Genomic DNA, 22,989 nt, shown 5'->3' with positions numbered 1-22,989 from the left:
AAGATCGAGCTAAACTGGGATACCTGATTGGTTATGAATCACTTAGAAGTGGGCACTGTAAAGAAATGGCTCCCTGTTGCAGTTACCCCCCCCCCACACTTTTTGCCTGATACTGATGCTGACTTGACTGAGAAGTGTGCTGGGACCCTGCTAACCAGGCCCCAGCGCCAGTGTTCTTTCACCTAAAATGTACCATTGTCTCCACAATTGGCACAACCCTGGCACCCAGGTAAGTCCCTTGTAACTGGTACCCATGGTACCAAGGGCCCTGATGCCAGGGAAGGTCTCTAAGGGCTGCAGAATGTCTTATGCCACCGTAGGGACCCCTCACTCAGCACAGACACACTGCTTGCCAGCTTCTGTGTGCTGGTGGGGAGAAAATGACTAAGTCGACATGGCACTCCCCTCAGGGTGCCATGCCAACCTCACACTGCCTGTGGCATAGGTAAGTCACCCCTCTAGCAGGCCTTACAGCCCTAAGGCAGGGTGCACTATACCACAGGTGAGGGCATAGGTGCATGAGCACTATGCCCCTACAGTGTCTAAGCAAAACCTTAGACATTGTAAGTGCAGGGTAGCCATAAGAGTATATGGTCTGGGAGTCTGTCAAAAACAAACTCCACAGCTCCATAATGGCTACACTGAATACTGGGAAGTTTGGTATCACACTTCTCAGAATAATAAACCCACACTGATGCCAGTGTTGGATTTATTAAAAAATGCACACAGAGGGCATCTTAGAGATGCCCCCTGTATTTTACCCAATTGTTCAGTGTAGGACTGACTGGTCTGTGCCAGCCTGCTGCTGAGAGACGAGTTTCTGACCCCATGTGGTGAGGGCCTTTGTGCTCTCTGAGGACAGAAACAAAAGCCTGCTCTGGGTGGAGGTGCTTCACACCTCCCCCCTGCAGGAAATGTAACACCTAGCAGTGAGCCTCAAAGGCTCAGGCTTCGAGTTACAGTGCCCCAGGGCACTCCAACTAGTGGAGATGGCCGCTCCCTGGACACAGCCCCCACTTTTGGCAGCAAGTCCAGGAGAGATAATGAGAAAAACAAGGAGGAGTCACTGGCCAGTCAGGACAGCCCCTAAGGTGTCCTGAGCTGAGGTGACTCTGACTTTTAGAAATCCTTCATCTTGCAGATGGAGGATTCCCCCAATAGGATTAGGGATGTGCCCCCCTCCCCTCAGGGAGGAGGCACAAAGAGGGTGTAGCCACCCTCAGGGCTAGTAGCCATTGGCTACTAACCCCCCAGACCTAAACACACCCCTAAATTGAGTATTTAGGGGCTCCCAGAACACAGCCAGATAGATTCCTGCAACCTAAGAAGAAGAGGACTGCTAAGCTGAAAAACCCTGCAGAGAAGACAGAGACACCAACTGTTTTGGCCCTAGCTCTACCGGCCTGTCTCCCCACTTCTAAAGACACTGCTCCAGCGACGCTTTCCACAGGGACCAGCGACCTCTGAAGCCTCAGAGGACTGCCCTGCATCTAGGACTAAGAACTCCCGAGGACAGCGGCTCTGTTCACCAAAGACTGCAACTTTGCAACAAAGAAGCAACTTTGAAACAACACGTGTTTCCCGCCGGAAGCGTGAGACTTGGCACTCTGCACCCGACGCCCCCGGCTCGAGTTGTGGAGAACAATCACTGCGAGACCGTGAGTAGCCAGAGTTGACCCCCCTGAGCCCCAACAGCGACGCCTGCAGAGGGAATCCCGAGGCTCCCCCTGACCGCGACTGCCTGCTTCAAAGACCCGACACCTGGTAAAGGTACTGCATCCGCAGCCCCCAGGACCTGAAGGATCCGACCTCCAGTGCAGGAGCGACCCCCAGGTGGCCCTCTCCCTTGCCCAGGTGGTGGCTACCCCGAGGAGCCCCCCCCTTGCCTGCCTGCATCGCTGAAGAGACCCCATGGTCTCCCATTGAATCCTATTGCAAACCCGACGCCTGTTTGCACACTGCACCCGGCCGCCACCTTGCCGCTGAGGGTGTACTTTCGGTGCTGACTTGTGTGTCCCCCGGTGCCCTACAAAACCCCCCTGGTCTGCCCTTCGAAGACGCGGGTACTTACCTGCTGGCAGACTGGAACCGGGGCACCCCCTTCTCCATTGAAGCCTATGTGTTTTGGGCACCACTTTGACCTCTGCACCTGACCGGCCCTGAGCTGCTGGTGTGGTAACTTTGGGGTTGCCCTGAACCCCCAACGGTGGGCTACCTTGGACCCAAACTTGAACCCCGTAGGTGGTTTACTTACCTGCAAAAACTAACAAACTCTTACTCCCCCCAGGAACTGTTGAAAATTGCACTGTCTAGTTTTAAAACAGCTATATGTGATTTATGTGAAAACTGTATATGCTATTTTGCTAATTCAAAGTTCCTAAAGTACCTACCTGCAATACCTTTCATTTGAAGTATTACATGTAAATCGTGAACCTGTGGTTCTTAAAATAAACTAAGAAAATATATTTTTCTATACAAAAACCTATTGGCCTGGAATTGTCTCTGAGTGTGTGTTCCTCATTTATTGCTTGTGTGTGTACAACAAATGCTTAACACTACTCCTTTGATAAGCCTACTGCTCGACCACACTACCACAAAATAGAGCATTAGAATTATCTCTTTTTGCCACTATCTTACCTCTAAGGGGAACCCTTGGACTCTGTGCATACTATTCCTTACTTTGAAATAGTGCATACAGAGCCAACTTCCTACAGGCACCAAATCAGACGCTGTGGTACTTCAAAGGTTCTTGGTGAAATCAAGACTTCTTAAGAGAAGTCTCGGGCAATGGTTGTGACCTGTGCCATAGGTTCTGTATACTACACTAAGAGATCTCTTTTCAAGTGATTGACTGCTAGAGTCAAATCAAGTGTTGTGGATCAGGTATCGAGGAACTGGGAAAAGGCGTTGAAACAAGTAAAGAGGATCACTCTAAATAATTAAATGTCACTGCAGAGGACACTGAAGAAAAATGCTAATTAAAAGGGATACAAGGGTAATTCAGAGCTGCAAAGATATTTCTAAGGATTGAGGGTAGAAGAGAATATATGTAAGTAAAGAGGACAGAACAAGGTATTGAGAATGCAGCACAATACCGATGAGCTGCAGACAGGGCCACAGGGAATCTTTGCTCTAGGAGCTTCTGCTGACACAGTTCAGCACTAACGTACGGGGGCTTATGATTTTATAAAATATCTCATAATCTCACAAGACGATGTCACATATTACAAACTGAGACTGTAGAAGGGTATTACGTATTGAAAGTTAAGGACAGAAAATACATTGTGCAGATAATGTCACATGTCAATGTTCAAGCTCAGGAAACAAACAAGACTAGGATGTTCTTGATTAAAATGTAGACCTGATGACAACCACAAACTATGATGCCCAACAATCATATGCACCGTTATAAAGCTGCAGTGTACAGATGCAGGAGGTTGGTTTTGTCTCTTAGTTGTGATGTAAGAAAGCATATTTGGGGTGGATGGTGATCACACTCATGTAGTTCACCCTCCTGGAGTAGTATTTTTAGTGGGTAGTATCTCTGCTTTTAGTTTGAATTGTTAAACAAAACAGAAAATGGAAGCAGCGAGTATCAGAGCTAGTCTGTGAGATGTCTGGAATGAAGGGAGACACAGCACATAACTCTTTTTGCTACCAATTGGCGGAGGTCATCATCTAACTAGCAAGAGTCTGGTATTTCAGGTGCTAAACACATTTCTCCACCACTGAGGTCCTCACATTATGGTTCTAGCCTACAACAGTTCTACAGAACCAGAGCCTAGACTGGCACTTTACCCTTTTCTGGTCCACTGTAATGAAGGAAAAGTCATTTTCTGGGTTAATTTGCATTTTTATGATTTCCTTGTAATTCCATCTTTGCACTGGTTAACAGGTAATATTGGAGCAGGGTTGTATCAATGTGATAATGGTAAACACATTTTTGATATCTGTGACAATATTTCTCAGAAGAGCAATATTGTCATATGTGACCCACATTATACTCCCCGTGTACATCTTGCAATCTGCCTCTTATGCCGTATATCTCTGTGATGTCTCACCACTTTCAGTCAATTTTTCACTGCTTCCCTGCCTCTGTGTTGAACTGCTTTTTTTCTTTTTAATACTTCTATATTTCACTGTCTCTGGGTGAGGATGTGTCTATAAGAATAGTCTCACTACACGTTGAGGCCCCTTAGTGTAAACTCCTATGACACAAATGTGCTTTTTTGTCAGATGAAAATATATTTGTTCCTCTCACTCTCACTAAGGGCCATATGTACGAAAGCTTTTTCCCATAGACACAGAATGGGTAAAATCCTTTGGTGCATCTGGCCCCTAATGCCTTATTTTCTTACACGGTATATATTTCTGTTTATTTTGTGATTTTTTAATACATTATTTTGTTCTTGAATTGTGTGTCTATGTCTCATACGAGGTGCCTCCAACTAACTTATCCCCTTGTTTGTAGTCAGTGCCAACTCTGGTCTTTGTACTTACTGGGGGTCCTTGCAGTCCAGGAGCGCCGTCTCGCCCTGCGGGGCCAGGAAGTCCTGCGCTGTGGTTCATGCCGAATTCACCTGGCACGCCTGGCAATCCAGGGACACCTGGAGGTCCTGGGGGGCCTGGAATACCTGGGGGTCCCTGAAGAGTAAGCAAAAGGCAGAGAAACATTACACAACTGTTGAGCAGTTTCCTTTCAGGAGTCATAATGTGGAGGTCGTATTTGCACCTCCGTGAACACCAGCCTGCATCACGCTGATGGAACCCTACTTTTCTTCACTCTCAGGAGTACCATTCCCTCTGCATTCAGAGAATACACTTTGCCTCTATGCCAATTCTTCCGATTGATTTTCATTTTCTCAAAAGTTACACGATTGTAGCTCATCTTGTTCTATATATTTCTTAAGACCACTGTCTGATTGTTGAATATAAAGCACACCTTAGGGAATATAAAGCACACCTTCAGTGTTCAGAGTGCCCCTCACCACCCACACGTCCACTCAGAATTCAGAGCCCTTTTCCCACCATAATACATTCCTTTTGGTGGGAGCCAGCTCCTTGCATCCATTAAATTCCCTCAGTAATAGGGTCACTCACTCTGCCCTCCAACAACCTCCCTAGTTATGAGATTCTGCTCTCCATCTACGACCCCTCCAGTGGTAAGCCCCTAGTAAAGCATGTTCACAACAAGCCTAGTTGCAGCCAGACCCATTTTACAAGGCTATGACCCATCTTTGGTTCATATTACCATTTCAGTGCCAAAGTGCCCTTCTTGCTCCACTCTCAATTCAACGTGTATGTATGATGTAGACCCAACTACATACTTCACCCCCACCACACCAGTGTCAGTATCCCCACATCGTCTTCAATTGTTCTAGTGTTCCATCATTGCACCACTCATCAAGTGCACCGGGCACAGTTCTCCACCACAATTGGTGCAAGGTCAGAAAATTGCAACACAGATCCTCTACATTCCTGTGCTAATGGTTCAAAACATGCACCTCTGTAGTTGCTGCACAGATCAGGGTGACTGATTGGTACCATAACAGTTGTTACACTGCACAGTTCACTGCCTCTCCAGGACCCGAAGTGGCTGATACATACACCATAAATATTTCCAGGGTGAAACTTTGGGTGGTATTCAAGGGTCGTCTATGTGTGCACCCTCATGTAAACTGCAAGGTCACGTCTTGCATGCTGCTTTTTTGTATGATATAATGACACATTTTCCTTTGTTCAGTAAATAGTATGTAAATGTCAACTGAGCACAATTATTAGACCCTTCACACTGCTATGATCTTTTGCCATATTAATATAATTAATGTTAAAGATAGACTCAAAGAACTTACCCTGATACTCTCCACATCTCCACCATAGCCAGAACCTTCCATGTCAATGAATGTCTGCAACCATAAACTGTGTGTTAGGTCTGAGTAAAGGGACAAAAGTTGCAGAAATGGAACTTCACACATACCAAACTACATAAACACAAAGCAACCACTGCCTGTGGGATAGGCAGCTAGGCTGGAGTGACACCAATAGCAGAAACTACTACAGCAGACAGGAAAGAATAAAACTGGGATGAAATCCACTTTCTTGCATTGAAACAGACTTACCAATTTATCTAGTTTAGAAGCAATTCCAGGGGGCCCTGGTGGTCCTGGGGGTCCTGGTGGGCCTTTGACTCCAACACCAGGATCTCCCTAAAGAGAGAAGACGATACAAAAGCAACATCAATATTAAGAGCAGCACTTTTATCACAGACGCTTCCAGCTCGGACTTGCTATCCTGATGCTCATCACCATGGCTCACCAGCTAGGGCTGAGATTAATTGTTTATGCGGGATTTAAAAACATCCGACTCCATATAGTTACCGTGCTTGATAATATGGCAGGGAGAGGTGCCCTAACCTGCCCGCCGAGGCTGAGAGCCTTGAAGCTTGTTCACTGAATGTCACATGACTGGAGGTTGTGGAGGGTTGCTGCTGAGATGTATTTTGCTGGGGTGACATACAGCCACCTCCTGAGAGTACTGAGGTGTCGGATATTCGATTTTCACTCTTTTAATAAGCTTTTTCTTCCTTACTCTATTATGATTAAGTGTATAGTGTGTTTTAGGATGGGTTACTCGGTCCCAGCAGACAGGTGATAGAGAGTTTGAAAGACAATGAGGGTTTTTTTTGGGGGGGAGAGGCTGCAGCTCTTGTTACATAAAGGTTTCTGTGATGCAGCACATGCTGTCTACTATATAAAAACATGTTTTCTGGGACACACTACTCTAAGAAAGTTTTGTTTGAAAAAAAACTAATACATGTCAAGTGGATTTCCTGTCATCACATAGAAATACAGAGACTGAAATACTGCGGAAATAGGTCTACTTCATACTCAAAACAGTCGGAAGAAACATGAGGACAAACACTGGTATCTCCTCCTCTTTCCTCGTACAGGCCTCAGATTGGCAGAGTAATAATACGACCATATAAGGTACCACATGCAAAGAATTAGTATCAATCAAAAAACATGGATTTAATGCAGATAACTCCGGAAAGGTGTCTCCCCAACTATTCGTAAGGACTCCAACCCCATGTTCAGACTGCAATCTTGTACTTGTCTACTCGAAAGAAAACATCCATTCCCAATGGTAAATCAGTTTTCCCATAGGCAATAAATAACAGTAACGTGTTAAATCACAAAACGTGTCTATGCAGAAGAGGTTACTTCAAGGTCATGCATTCCCTAAATGTAAAATAGGTTTCAGATACACGTATACAGGTAGCACCCCACTAGGGAGCTGTTATCCCTGGCTCAGCCCTTTTCCCCTCTAAGGTTCCTAGCAGCCCACAGAAATATCCTCACAGGCTCTCTTTTCAACTTACATCACACACTCTGAGAACACTCACAACTACAGGACATAGCACAGGCCCACAGATGACAGCACACAACATTATTGATATTTACCAACATCCTGAAAGATCCGTACAGAGCAACTCATGTTATCATTAGACAGCTGATGCCCATTTTTTAGGAATTTGTGAGAGAAGAGAATACTTCTCAAAGACAAAACGTATTTACGAAACACCACATATATCCGAAGCCTATACGTGTAGAATTCACAGTGTAGAGAATGCACACTTTTAGGGACAGGGAAAACAGGCACGTGTCTTATGCACTACACTTAACACCAAGTTGCAACCCCCACTCATCTCATCTTGTGAACCAATTGCGCTTACCCAGAACAATGTTCAAGGAATGTGTAGTAATAGGGAAAATGTAGCAGAAATGGAAGGGGGGGGATTCATCCTGGCACTTCTGTTTACATGCACACTCTGACCTGCCCATCACCGGCTCGCACTAGGATTGGTCTGTAGCATTGAGAGGTTTCGTACCCGTTCATAACAGAGCAATGGGAAAATATTAGGAGAGTTTAGGAAAACGTTACCCATTCAGTTTGAAGATGGTCATAGAGGGAGGCGGACCTATGATGAGAGCACTCTCTTCTCTTTAATAAGCATGCGTAGTTGATTCTATGAAGGGAGATGTACATATCCTTTCAAGCTTCATTCTTTTCCACAGAGCAAATGCCTTGGGTTTATGGGAAATGCTTGGGTAGGGCTCACCTGCTAAATTGAGTTCTCAGGAAGTTACAAAGATGTGCACTTCTGTGAATCAAGGCTATTTCGTAAATCACTGTAAATGTGAGTTATTTACCTAGTTTTGGAGAATAAGATCCATAGTATTCTGTCTGCTTGTAAATCATAGACCCACAAAGATTTTCAAATATTTACCTTTTCACCCTTCATGCCAGAATCCCCTGGAGTGCCTGGAAATCCTTGAGGTCCCACATCGCCCTACAGAGGCAAGCAAAGAAACCTGTCACCAAAGTGCTGGAGCCCGCCAGCCAAACCATAATGCCCCTAGACCACAGCACCACCCCTTTCCCTTGGCTTCTTCCTACCTACCGTGTAGGATGATAACTTGTGGCTTCCTGAAAGCTGACTGCCATCCTTGATGGGTCCTGAGGTAAATGTTTGTACTTACCGAAGATGTCAGTAGTACCCACCTAGCAGCTATTTCCTCGAAAGCTAAGGTCTGAATGTAATGCTGTGACAGGCCTGTTGACCAATCCTAAAATGGTTTTACCTATTCAGTTCTGACATCTAACCCTATAGAGCCGACTCCCTAATTGGCCGGTCCCTTCTATTGAAAACCCCCTTCCAATGCTTGACGCCCCAGGTACTGTTTTTCTCCCATGCTCTGGGTGAGCCCTTAAAAAGTGTGTCCTCGGAATAGTGCATTCCATCTGTCACACCACTAGATGTATCCTTCATCTACAAAAATTCTTGCTCTCTGTCCCTCTGTTGCTCAAATCTTTCTCTCAGAAGTGGCCTTCATGATCACCTGTCTTACACAGAAGTTACATGAAAGAAATACCTTAATAACTTAGCAGCGTTTAATGTAAACAATGTTAATAAACACTTACAGGTTTACCATCTTCTCCAGGATCGCCCTAAAGAACAAAATGAAGAATGTTAAAAACAGGATAAAACTGAGAGCAAGAGAAGTGGTGACAGAAAAAGTAGGAATATGATGGGCAGAGACGAAGATGGGTGGTAAGAGATAAAGGAAAGAGAAAGGCAAAGGAGACAGGAGGATTGGGATAGTATGTCAGCGAGGTGTAGGGAGAGAGGATGGAGAGAGGTCCAAAGAGAGAAAAGGTAAACAAGAATTTAAGTAGGAGAAAGAGAAGAAAATGACAAACTAGGGAATTTCAGAGGACTTTTATTTTACCAATTATAGAAACATGCCTTATTTTTGCAGACTAGAAGGAATTATTCTGTATTTTTTTAAGATCTAGACTAGAGGCTTATTCAGAGTTTCCCAGTTAGTCTGGGCTTCATACAGAGGTGAGTGAATTTAGTCATTAAGAAGACTGCATTGCCTCTGACATTTACTTAGGGCTGAGTGAATGTGCATTTTAAGCACAGCGAATGATTCTACACCTTAACCAAAGTTGAGAGTGTCTGAGTCTTAGCTAGAAGTGTGATCTTTAGAAGACCTAAGTGAGTCTGAATTTTAACCAGACCACAGCGTACACTCATTTAAATGTGAGCATTCACCGCTAAACACCACAGGGCTTTTTCAAAGAATATGAATTTAGTCTAGTGACAATACGGTTCAGTATCGCTACTCTAAGAATTGTCCCACCACCATTGGTCCTTGGCCTTTTAGAAAGCGTTTACTATTTTTGTTTTCAACAACTCTATATGGAAACTTCTTATGTCATTCCCTACTGTTTCCACCAAAAAAATGAATATTTTCAAAATTTATCCTCGCAGTTGCATCAAAGTATGAAGCTGGGAGAGAGGACATTGCGAAAAAAGGCAGCAAATTGCTTTATAATTATTCCACTTAATAAACTAAGGCCCATATTTATACTTTTTGAGCACCGCATTTGTGTCACTTTTTGACGCAAAAGCAGCGCAAACTTACAAAATACAATTATAATTTGTACGTTTGCGCTGCTTTTGCGTAAAAAAATGACGCAAATGCTGCGCTAAAAAAGTATAAATATGGGCCTAAATATTTCCATCCTCTCATCCAACAAACATTACTTCGATTTAAACATTTTTAAATGGGTAGTTCAGGATCCCCCTCATGGGACAAAACAACAATTTTTTTTTAAAAGATTGCCTAATGACTATAAGGCATTTTTATCATAATTAACTGAGTGATAAAAAGTGTGATGATTGACTGTGCTTTTCAGATGTAAAATAGTCACTCGTAAAATCGTCACTCATGCATCCCAGACAATGAGACTAAAATACTCCTGTGTGCTGGTCCAAGATGTCATTGACAATGCCTCAAGCCAATGTCTTAAGATTCATGAGTCAAAGATGTTAATGGCTGCATCTGCTATGATGAGTAGTAACATTAGGAATCGTCTCATAGTTATCTTTTTGAAAGAACAACAGTGTCTGGCTAATCTGGGGCATATTTGAACACATTTTCCCTATGATGTTGACTTGCAACAAACAATACCTGATGCCTCACCACTATCTGCATATTGATTTTATGTGAAGCTAATCTTTTCTAGACCTCGATCATCTGCAGAACTCCCACATACTCTTTTTAGGGAGGTGGAAAGGGTTGCAAGCATATTTATAACAGCTAGGAACCTACCACACTATCGTTGCAGATACATCATGTTTTCTTTTGCAGTTTGAATCTGGGTACAAGGTAGTATCCTCCTTACAAGGAAGAGGGGTTAGAAGTGGAAGCCGTCTTGAATAAAGGCTAGTGAGTTCCATATGTGCATCGTGAAGCTACAGCGCTTTGATTTGCAAATAAATACACTGAACTCTGGGGGCTGCTTAGAAGCATTTTATAGCGATATATTACCCACAGACACAGCTGCAGATGTTGTGATTGTTTTGCAGCCTTTTCCGTGCCCCTTATTAACACAATCTGATAAATCCCATGATCTAATTTGGCAAGCATTACTTGGTTAAAGTTTTCTCTTTGACTTTCTGTCTCCATGGTATCTCCGAGGCCTGTGCACATTGTACTTTTGTGTCCTTCTGGCATTCAATGTGTGGTAACTTCTCTCCATTGCTAATTATTGTCATGAAGATATGAGTTATCAAATGCTCATCAACAGATGTCTTTTCTGCAGGAGATGTCTCATGCTACATGTATGCACTGTCTTAAATGGTAGCCCCATTAACTTAACTAGGACCACATTCAATTCTCCTGATGGCACATAATCAACATTGTTGAATGTCATTATTTGAGTAAGGAGTGTTTTAACAGAAAGGGATGTTGTGTCGCTGATGTACTGGGATATAAAAGTATGCATCATTCAGTTATATCAATGTTATGAAGTTACCTTCCTAGAAAAACAATACGTTTCACTTTGTGGCCCTTTTGGAAACCTGTGCTCGGATGCACTTGTCCAAGTGACTCAGGCCCAATGTACAGCGGCGTGAACCTTCCTTTTCAGGAACCAGGAGGTACATGCAGTCTACTTCCTCGTGTTTTAGTGGTACCTACTCTACAACATGATTCAGTGGACGTGCACTGACGTGAATCTGGGTGTGCCAAGGGCAAAGACAGGCTGCTTCTGGGACGACTAAAGTATTAATTTGGGCTGTTAAATACTCTTCAGTTTTTACTTACGGGTTCTCCATCTTTCCCAGGAGGACCTTCCTTGCCTTCAGGTCCAGGGGGGCCAGGAGGTCCTTGGGGACCAGACACCTGCTCAACCACAGAACCATCATTTTTACGCACCACAGTGGCAGGGGGCCCAGGGGGGCCTGCAGGTCCTGGAAGCCCCAGCTCCCCTTTTTGTCCTTTTGAACCAGGATAGCCAAAGCCCGCATTACCCTAAAGAAGGGCACAAAAAAAGTGTTTAAGGGCACCTCACACCACAAAAACATAAAACACGGGCCACTGTGCCTCCCCATCTCCCGCTGACAATACATGATCCCTGCGACAAATGTGCCCCATCCCACATACGCCTTCTCATCATCCCCTGCCAGTAGGCACCACCTCTGTCATACATGCTCCTCTAACATCACCATTACACACATGAAACTTCACCAGTCGTCCCATACAAATCACACAAATTCATCACAAGTGCCGTCTCCTTTACAGACCCATCACACACAGGTTGGGACAATGTTTACATTAAAATCACATAGGCGACCACCACCAATATAGCTCCAACACACACTGGATTACTTTCTGTAAAGTGGGTACAACCATCACACAAGGCCAACCTCATACACTTCATACAGCCTCATTCATTATCATCTCTAACAATGCCTGAAACTCAGGAATGCATAAGCATCTTCCATGAAACTCAAGATCGCACAGAATGCCTCGAGCGTCTCCCGATAACTAGATCTGAGCTTATCATTAATAAACAAAATACACACGTTGTCACCAAGCGACAACAGTGCTCCCCTCACGAAAAAAGCACAATGCTAGCTTCCCTTGCTTATTGATAAACTCATCAAACACGACACCCACCAACAACCCCAAAACACCCAGGCTGTTTCATCATCACCTAGGAACCATCACTGCATACACTGCATATCCCTTCACCCACGAAATATATATGACAGTTCACCTATCCTCGACGGACACCATCAGAGAACCTCTGCCCACACATGTAACAAGACCAGCCAACCCATATCTGCACATATGAAAGAACTCACCTTGATGCCAAGTTCACCTTTTTCACCCTGCGAAATAAAGGAGATTGTCATTCAATAGCTTGACGCAGGAGTAAGACTGTTATGTCCATATACGGCAACAGCTTAAAACCTCTTGGTGACTGTGATAATGCAGAGATAATCATGCGTGATTACAGGTAGCAATGCAGAAATACCCTGTTGTGTCCATGGATGATATGCTGGTTGTTAATGTGTAACAATAGAGTTATGTCTATGAGTAGCAGTATCCCACATGCAGACTATGCAGCCCATTTAGATTGTTTTTCAAAGCTTTTTTGAGCTATTCCGCATCAAGCCACTAGATGGCAGGAGCGTATACATAACTGTAGATTGAACTTTCGAACTATTGGGGTTGATTATAAAAAGGCATGCATGAGTACGTAAGAGTATTCCTTTAGAGGCCTGGGAGAAAATTAAATGACGACAGCACAGTTCGCATAATTTGGGGAATTTAATGTTACGCCTGTTACGCTAAATTTCCCAGATGACATCCTTTCACCACTTTGTATATTTATGTGTCATTCGTGGTAAAATGTACCGCAAAAAAGAACAACAGAATGCGAGGGACAATTGTTTGTGGTGCTTTTGTTTGATGAGCTAAAGTACAGAGAGAAATTACAGATTTTCAATTCATGTAATTTCAAGTAATTTTGCAAATTTTCACAGACATGTGAAAGTAAATTACGTGAATTTCACATCACCCTGCAGTACTATTTTATGAACTCTTACATGACGTAGCAAATTGTCTCTAAAACATCTAAAATGGGGAAAAAATGTGTTTACTCAGGGAACATCCATATAGAATTAGTACAAAAGGAAAGAACTTCGCCCTGTTGCACTTTCACTATTAAGGAGTTGGGCGTCTCAGGGCCAATTGACAAAGGCCTGAAGGAGTACATAAAACAATACTCCTGTAATACTACTTCCTGTACTCATAAATGCTTTTGTGAATCTGCTCTATAAAGTTTGAATAGCTTTAAATACAGTAGCATCCCCGCATTATCACTGGTCTGGTAAAAGAGGCAGGTAATATAGTATTATTGATATCAGGAAATTAGGGGTATCGATGATGCGTCTTCCCAGTATTACTAGGGTGGGGTGTCACAAGTTGATCCAAAATAGTACCTTACACATTGTAGAATAACATGCTACTATGCTGATTTCTGCGTATAAACTTGCAATTTCTTTGCACTTAACAGAAACAAGGACCTTCAGGTAGGACCTGGAGGCTTTTTTCCTAGTAAAGCATGCAGAAAAACACTAGGGGCCTGATTTATGAAAAGTTAGCGCTGCCTTTGAGTCATTTTTTGATGCAAAAGTGGCACAAACTTACAAAATATATATAATGCGGTAATACAGCATCACTTATGATTTCGACTGGGGCTAGTGCCTCCTGTTACTAGTCCAATTAGGAACTACAGGCCACCTGCAAATAGGGCCTGATTGATTGTCAGCTAGTTTGAAAGTAAAACTTTAATCTTTTCAACTAATACATTTAGTTCTTTTTATGTGTTTACTCCAGTGCTTAATTTGTGCTTGTTGTTTCCGGTGCGGAGCACCGTCACTTATTTTTGCAGCCCAGTGCTTCATTTTCTGCCACAAGCATTTGCTGTGAGCAAAAGACACATATGGGAAAGACGGAGGAAGAGAAAAACGAAAAAGCTTCACAATGGGAGAAAGATGCAAGACTGAGCTGAAGGGGCAAGGAGTGGCTGTAAATCGATTAAAGAGGCCCGAGATGGCTTCAGGATTACACTGCCTCAGTACTCCGTGTTCGCACATTTAATGGCAGCAGCCACATGTTTAAGAGGGGAGCTTTGGGCACTGGAGCATCTCTATTTACAAATTAAGCACTGGTTTACGCTTTCATTAACAGACAATGATATGCATCAAACCATAACCACAAAGCTAACCCAAATTATTATAAAGATTTTCGTCTCTACTTTTCTACAACTCATCCTATCCACAACCCACACCTGAAGGCTAGCCACAACCCACCTCTAACTGGAACCCTTCCCACTCTCAACCTTTAACAATAACCCTTACCTTAACACAAACCCTTTTCCCTAACCCTAACTAAAACCCGACCCACTGTGCTCTTTAAAAAAAACTAAAAATTAACATACTAAAGCTTTTAAGTAGAAGCTTTTTCAAACTTTCACTTTAGAATTTATGATCTCACTAACTACAAAATTCTCATTTACTGACCAAATATCCTTCAGAACATACGACTGTGCAACAGGATGATGCTGCAATGTTGTCATCACTCATTGAGTGATTAACAATCATTTAGACACATCCCTAGGTGGCAATGCAGGACTGTCACTGGGTGATATACAGGTGATAAAATAGCACTCTTGTTTAGGGGTTCCCTATATTGCAGGAGGTCGCTGGTCACCTAACGATGATAATGACCTAACGGAAAGCTGCTACGCAGTGTTGAAAAACATTAAACAGTTGTCTATAGCGAATATACTAATTAAATGTGTGGTTCAGCAAATAGAACTAAGATTCTCTTCAAAGGGAAATTCTTACCTTTTCTCCTCTCCCGTCTGCTGTTGCCAGACCCACTGAGCTGCCGCTGTCTCCTTTGGGGCCAGCTAGACCTTGTGCCCCCTTCTCACCAGGCTCTCCCTTTGCGCCTTTGGGGCCAGGCAGCGCTGTAACTGAAAGGTGTGGTTTACAGGTACAGAAGGAGGGACTGATGCCAGACACTGTACAACGAAGCCCAAAGTCTACTGCGCTGCATCTGCCGTCTGTCCATCCTGCATCACAAACTGACCTGAACTGTGGCCTAAGCCTTTGGGAATAGTTTGAGAATAGTTTTTCTTCAATTTCACAGAGATTTTATCAGAGGCACACATCGGTGCTAGAAAGAAAGCTATGTTAGCAGAAAGGAAACACTGCACCAGGCATTTGTTACTAAATTGGTAGAGAACTCAATCCAGAAGTAGGAAGTGGGGTGAAGGTGAGCGAGGAAATGCTGGTACCAGTTGGCAGGAGCTTCTACATGTTGCTGGTGAAGATTGTTATGCACGGTCAGTAAAAGAGAACAGAGAGCAGAAGAAAGCATGTTGGCAGCAAGGGAAGCACAAGGAGCTCCAAGCTCTGATGGTGAATCAGAGTAAGAGTTCCACATGTTGGTGCAGGGCGGGTGTTATTTGTGCGCCACCATTTAGTGGTAAAGTGTGAAGAGGGGATACATGGAATATCAGTAAGAGGTGGTATGGTGATCTATTTGTTGGCGTTGGGTGTAGTGGAGACCTAAGGGGGTAGGGGAGAAATTACATGCACTAAAGTTTCTATTACAGTTGTAAGTTTTTTTGTGGTGGTGAGAAGTTCCACATGTTGGAGCAGTGCAATTTAGTGCTACACTCAGTTACATGCAATTTATATGCTCTACTTGTGTTTAATCATATTAATGTGCGTGCATTATTTTAATCAAGTAGGGTAGAGCTATATTTACCTTAATGAGAACAACCCGTAAATCTTGTGGAATTACAATCAATGTACTCACATTAAATAGAACAATATATACCTTCCTTAAATGTAAATTATGTTTTTACTCATGCTAACAGTACTTGCTCCTAAAACATTTTGATGTAAAGCTAGCCTAACTTATAATCAGGCCACCATAACATGAATTTCGATTTATTAAATGCTTTTCCAGTGTCGTCTTTTTCTGCAGGTCACTTGTCACAAGACTTACCGTATGAGACTGATGAGTAACTGAAACTTAATTTGGAGTTGACTTTGACATGGAGACCATGATGGTGGGAGAAATCCCCCTGTACCAGGCAGACGGGACTGATGTTATGTCAAAGGTCGCACAGATGGTGGCTTTTTTGTTCAGCGCTGGGAAGCTAGGGAACCTCAGCCCTGATCCTCCTAGACCTATCAGCCGCCTTCGATACAGTCTGCCACCGCACCCTACTAACCCGCTTACACGAAGCCGGCATCCAAGAAAAGGCCCTCAAATGGATCTCCTCCTTTCTCTCCGGCAGAACCCAGAGGGTCCGACTCTCACCTTTCCGCTCCAATGTCACCAACCTCATCTGCGGCGTACCCCAAGGCTCCTCACTAAGCCCAGCGTTGTTCAACGTCTACATGGCCCCCCTCGCACAACTGGCCCGCCAGCACAACCTCAGCATCCTCACCTACGCCGACGACAACCAACTCGTCCTCTCCCTGACCAAAGATCCTCTCACCGCCAAAGCCAACCTCCACGAGGGACTGAAATCCATCGCCGAGTGGATGAACAACAGCCGCCTGAAACTCAACTCCAACAAGACGGAAGTCCTCATCCTCGGGCGCACCCCCTCGTCCTGGAACGACTTGTGGTGGCCCACCGCCCTGGGCCCCCCACCCACCCCAGCCAGCCACGCACGAAATCTCGGCTTCATCCTCGACTCCACCCTCACCATGTCCAAACAGGTCAACGCAGTCTCATCCTCCTGTTTTAACACCCTCCGAATGCTCCGCAGGATCTTCAAGTGGATTTCAACAGGAACCAGAAAGACAGTGACCCAAGCCCTCGTCAGTAGCAGACTCGACTACGGCAACGCACTCTACACAGGCATCCCAACAAAAGACATCAAACGACTCCAACGCATCCAGAACGCATCCGCCCGCCTGATCCTCGACATACCCCGCCGATGTCACATCTCCCCTCACCTGAGGGACCTCCACTGGCTCCCCGTGGACAAGAGGATCACCTTTAAACTCCTCACCCACGCACACAAGGCTCTACATGACACCGGACCCGCCTACCTGAACATCAAACTCAACTTCTACGTTCCCTCACGACAACTACGCTCTGCCAACCTTGCCCTCGCCATTGTCCCCCGAATCCAGCGCAAGACCTCTGGCGGCAGATCCTTCTCCTACCTCGCCGCCAAAACCTGGAACTCACTCCCGACCTCACTGCGCCAGACCCAGGACCTCCTCACCTTCAGGAGACTCCTCAAGACATGGCTCGTCGAACGATAGCAGCACCCTCCCTCCCCCCCTAACGCCTCGAAACCCTAACGGGTACATAGCGCGCTTTATAAATTATTGATTGATTGATTGATTGAGAGTTTGCTTGCTCCCAGAGAATGGTCATTCTTGATTGGTCCATTTGGTGGGAACAGACATGGGGAGTCTTCCAGAAGTTTCTTCTCATGCTTTAATTATGTGTTCCTTAGAATAGATTAGCAGCTCCTGTCCTAACACTGAGAGGAGACCTCTTTTCAACACTGCTGCTTTCCCCTGCCAGTGGTAAGCTTCATGCTTGAGCACTCATACATGTTTCCATGAACCTTAAAATTGTTTCATCTGATGCTAACTCCTTCCTCATAGAATTAATTCCCCTTACCACTTTCAATGCCTTATTTAGAATGGGGAAGCCCCTTTATAGAATTTCATTTGATATTTTGCTTGCTTTATGTTGTCATATTTAGCTTATTTTCCCTCGTAATATATACATTCAGATTGCATGGCCATATTAATATATTAATATCTATGCTCTTGCAATATTTGTGCTACAATTTTGCTGATTGATTTAACTTGTAACCTGAACTAAACTGCCAATAAAACCCTTAAGGTTTGTACTACATCCTCTCTGTCATTTCTGTGGAATCGCATTGGTTCAACTGTGATTGAAATATATTACTGGTGTTAGTTCCTTCTTTATGCTTCAAGTCAGCAGTTAAAGGTCCATACGACCAGTGGGGGATTCTCTTTGATGATTATACTAAGAGATTGAGATTCAAGGATTTCTGCTCCATCAGTGTTCAGGTGCGGTGCTTCATTTTTGGTGGCACAGGACAATGTCCCGACCCATTAGACGATGACAGCATGTGATTAATTTCATTTGACCAAATTGGCGATGATGAATTTTGAGAAACACCATTTAATGGTGGTAATGGGTGGTGCTCTGTTATTTGTGAACAGTAGGGGACGGAAAGAAATGTACATGCCTTGGTGGAGAGTATCTGTGTTGTGTCTTATTTATTTATGCAAAATGTAACTGGAGGAGCGCCGATGGTTTGGTGATAAAGAGCCTTGACTCTCGAGGCCATATTGTTGAAGGGAGATCATGGAACAGATCAAAAGTGCTTAGTGTGCACTAATGCCCACGTATACAGTACATCCAATGAAAAGTGCCAACTTTTGTTTGCACTTTTATTGCAATTCCTTCAAAACCACTTCATGTGGTGAGTATACTTATGGCACAGCTCTCAAAAGTGCTTTAGATGATAATATAGGTGTATATATTGCAATTCCACCAGCTATGATAAAGTGCACATAAATACATTTCTATTAACACTGATTAATATGGTAGCGCGTGCACTTCTATCTCAGGCCCCTCAAAAGCTATTGGTGTAATAAATGTGTGCATTTATTGACCACTTTTCCCAAAGGTGATTAATGTAATAATGTGTGCTCTTATAAGGCACTGCAAAAGGGTAGTACACCAAATGCTGGCAGAAGTAGCCATGGGGGAACTAAAGAAGTGTATGTTTATGGTAGGGGCAGTGAGGAGCTGTAAGTGGCAGGAAGGGGAGTTAAGGTGTTTTGAAAATGTGAGTAAGAGGCAGTAAAGATCAGCAAAGGATTGTGAGGGGTGGAAGGTTACTTTTGTATAATGGTATGGGTGCAGTGAGTAGCTAGAAGTGTTTATAATTAGCTGCATGGCACCTTGTGTGCCTTTAGTGAGGAGCTACAGGTGAATGACATGGGCTGTATGGAATTCTCAGTCTGTGTATTACAGACAGAGAGGAGCTATGAGATGATAGATGTGGTATGACACACTGAATGTTAGTAGGACAGGTAGCGTGGAGTGACTGTGATAGGGTGTCACAGATCCCTAATGCTGGTAATTCAGGCAGAAAGGAGCTACAGATGATATGATAGTAAGGTTAGTAAGGGACACTGAATGTTGGCATTACAGGCAGAGAAGTGCTACAAGTGATAGTATGGGGTGATAATTAAATGTGATTGTTGATAGAACAGGCAGCAAAGAGTTACAAGAGATAGTAAGGGCAGTGAGGTGTTACAAGAGATATTAAGGGCAGTGAGGAGCTACAAGAGATAGTAAGGGCAGTGAGGAGTTACAAGAGATAGTAAGGGCAGTAAGGCACTTTGAATGTTGTTAGTATACTCAGCGAGAACCACAGGTGATAGTAAGGAGCTGTATGACACTTTGAATATTGGTAGCACAGACAGCGAGGAGCTACAGTGTTAGTAAGGGACCGTACTATACAGTGAGAAGCCAGAAGTGATGGAGCTACTGGCCACAGTAATTGGAGGAATGGTACAGTGAGGAACTACGAGTGTCAGTAAGTGGCAATATGGCACAGAGAGGAGTTACAGGTAATAGTAAGGGGTGGTATCACTCGTTTATTGGTTGTAGGAAGGCGATGCAGGTGTTAGTAAGCAGTAGGAGGGGCTGGTAAGGGGGAAAGTGAAGGTCCGTTCATAGTATATCAAGTGTTCACTCATTATAAATGAGTGAATTAATATTTATAATGCACCAGATAGATAGATAGATAGATAGATAGACACACAGACAGTTAGACAGATAGATAGACAGAGAAAAGGAGAGAGAGAGGGATAGATAGATAGATAGATAGATAGATAGATAGATAGATAGATAGATAGATAGATAGATAGATAGATAGATAGATAATTTGTTGAGTGTTGAGATGAAACGTGACTCATAAGAGGTGAAGCCTCGAGTGAGTCATGAGATACCTCCATGAACAATAGTAATAAATAGAATATTATGTAGAACCAAGGTGCTAATAAACCCACATTGGCACAGGCCTCGTCAATGTTAGTTTACCTTAATGCACGAATGTAACTTTTTGCATACTGGCCCTGGTTAAGTATGCTTTTTTTAAGTTTATAGTGGCATTCACTATATATGCAGTGAAAAATTCTATTTTTGTATCAGTGATGAGAGAGGTGAGGGGCATCATGACTGACACACAAACGCACATACACACTTATGTTGAGGTATTGTTGGAATTATGTCCAACACTTTACTCATACTATAACTAACCCCTTCCAGTGCCACTTCGTGACTGCACCCTCTTCTCCTCTCCACGGCATTACATTTCATAAACAAACACTTTTCTTACACAGGATGTTAGGCCAACATTTTGGCATAGTTCATAATCACAGAATGAAAAAAGCACATAATCGGAGCTCGTTCTGACACTAGAGGGCGCCCATAGCCCGTCAGACTTTAACTTCAGTTGGCTGTCAAAGACCATCTCGGCTCAACTGCAGGCCACATGGGGCAATATATTTTGTATATGTCCTCGGAAGATACAGAAGAGAATCAGACGAACAACACACGACAGACAGCCTTTTATCATGGTTTTCACCTAAAAACAGGAGTTTTTAAGTTTTAAATTGAGACATACCTAGTTTATAGCCTCAGCGACTCACTCACAAACTCAGAATTTCATAATTTAAAGGCAGTAACGCTTGATAAATGACTGCCAGCAAAAAGCTGCCATCTCTCCAAGGTGTCACCGATTACAGACATGGTGGGTCATCGCGTTGTGTTCTGTTTGCCAGGGGTTAACAACCTCTTTTTCTTTCGGTCCCGTTGACTTTTTAAACGCATCTTACCTCTCAGGCCCATCTGGTCTGACTCATGCCAGCTGAATCCAGGTTCACAGGGTGCTCAGCAAATACCTACGTATGCTCCATCCTCTTTCATTTACTACCCGGGTAACCAGACTGTCTACAAACAAATCTACGGTGGTAACCAGACTGTCTACAAACAAACCTACCGAGGTAAATGTGCTGTCCATAAGCACATCTACACGGCCAATGTCAGCCTATGGGTAAATATTTCACCAAAACTGCAATCTATACAGGATAAATTTATATAATGCCCACGCACACAACCTATGGCCTAGTCTAGACAACTCACAACGTGCAGGTCTGACCCCAACCTTCCTAAAATGACGAAACAAACCTCTGGTGTCACTGACCATCCAGTAGAATCTGTCATGGCTGGGCTACTGACGGATGACAATATACAAAAGTTTGTTAATATCGGCCTATGGTAACATTGCATCCTCCACATCGACTTGTCACTACATTGCATTGTGCATATATATTTCATATTCTTAACTTCACCCATATTTACCTTGGGAGGTAAGAATAAGCAGGATTAAGACTTTTAAAGATCGGCTTCCTTTATAATCTAGTAGAGGTTTGATGCAGGGAAGCGAAATTATTGACATGCAATACACAACATGTGATATAATGAGTCCTCCCCCACCTGGCTATTAACAAATGTCCATCCAGATAAAAAATGAGTGGCAAAGTCCTCCGGCACACCCATCCATAGAACACAACACACTACAAAGATCTTTAGGCGGCCCAGCCTCATTTCAAATGTATAGGACTCGACAAGACAATTAACAAATCCCTGTTAATATTGCACAACAAACATCCACGCAACAATCCCAAAGCGGGACAAAGCCGGCACTCAGATTAGTGGAGCTATGCTGATGGTAGAATGTGTTACACAAATGTGACTAACACAACGTACCATATAGAGCATTGATTGCTTAGATAACCACATCATGACTGAGGTTCAGACAGATGGTGACAACACACAGCCTAGAGGGACTTCCATACTCGCAGGCTGCCTATACATTGTCACACACAGTCCGTAGTGACTGTCACACTACACACACGACCCGATTCCAGACTTTAATTAGTGCCAATATTTGAGGCTGGGGGGAACTGGCACTCATTTCAGGACTCAGGGCCTATTTTTCTTCATCAGACTTCGACCCAGAGCTGGACAGAAAAACAAAAAGTTACTTAGCTGCACGAATCTGTTTGTAGCCAAGAGAGAAAGAAGTGGGGCAATGAAGGCAGAAAAGCTGTGACAAAGGGAGAAAAACAATGATGTAGAATAACCCGCAAAAAAAGATAAAGAGGCAGGAAGTTTGGTGGCAGAAAGGGGCTTGAGGTGGAGTAAAGGTTTGGTAATCAGTGGTATTCAGCAGCGTCGGTGGTTTGTTTCTTAGAAAAACTTTGGGCCCCTGCACATATTTTTTTATTTTTTACAAAGAAAGCATTGTCTGACTCACATAAAAGAAGCTCATGTGTACCAGTAGATTTATTTTTTGGAACTCACAAACATTGGCAGCAATGTGACTGGGAAGACGCGCCAGTTGCAGGTTTCCAGGTGTGCTACCAATGCCATGTACATTTTGGGTGTTTCAAGTTCC

The 22,989-nt window shown here is 43.7% G+C and overlaps 1 protein-coding gene across 7 annotated transcripts in view; it reads right to left on the bottom strand.

Annotated features, from left to right (window-relative positions):
- COL18A1 (collagen type XVIII alpha 1 chain) overlaps positions 1-22,989 on the bottom strand; it is a 366,466-nt gene that overhangs the window by 107,513 nt on the left and 235,964 nt on the right. For all 7 annotated transcript variants that reach the window (XM_069225464.1, XM_069225463.1, XM_069225459.1 and 4 more), the window contains 8 exons: positions 15,275-15,405; positions 12,722-12,748; positions 11,679-11,885; positions 8,983-9,009; positions 8,288-8,350; positions 6,120-6,206; positions 5,853-5,906; positions 4,501-4,644 (listed from right to left, as the gene is read on the bottom strand). In XM_069225464.1, coding sequence (XP_069081565.1) covers positions 4,501-4,644; positions 5,853-5,906; positions 6,120-6,206; positions 8,288-8,350; positions 8,983-9,009; positions 11,679-11,885; positions 12,722-12,748; positions 15,275-15,405 — 740 coding nt within the window. The remainder of the gene's footprint in view (positions 1-4,500; positions 4,645-5,852; positions 5,907-6,119; positions 6,207-8,287; positions 8,351-8,982; positions 9,010-11,678; positions 11,886-12,721; positions 12,749-15,274; positions 15,406-22,989) is intronic.

Source organism: Pleurodeles waltl, chromosome 3_1 (assembly GCF_031143425.1).
Source record: "Pleurodeles waltl isolate 20211129_DDA chromosome 3_1, aPleWal1.hap1.20221129, whole genome shotgun sequence".
Lineage (NCBI taxonomy): Eukaryota > Metazoa > Chordata > Amphibia > Caudata > Salamandridae > Pleurodeles > Pleurodeles waltl.
This window is presented reverse-complemented; position numbering and strand designations above follow the sequence as displayed.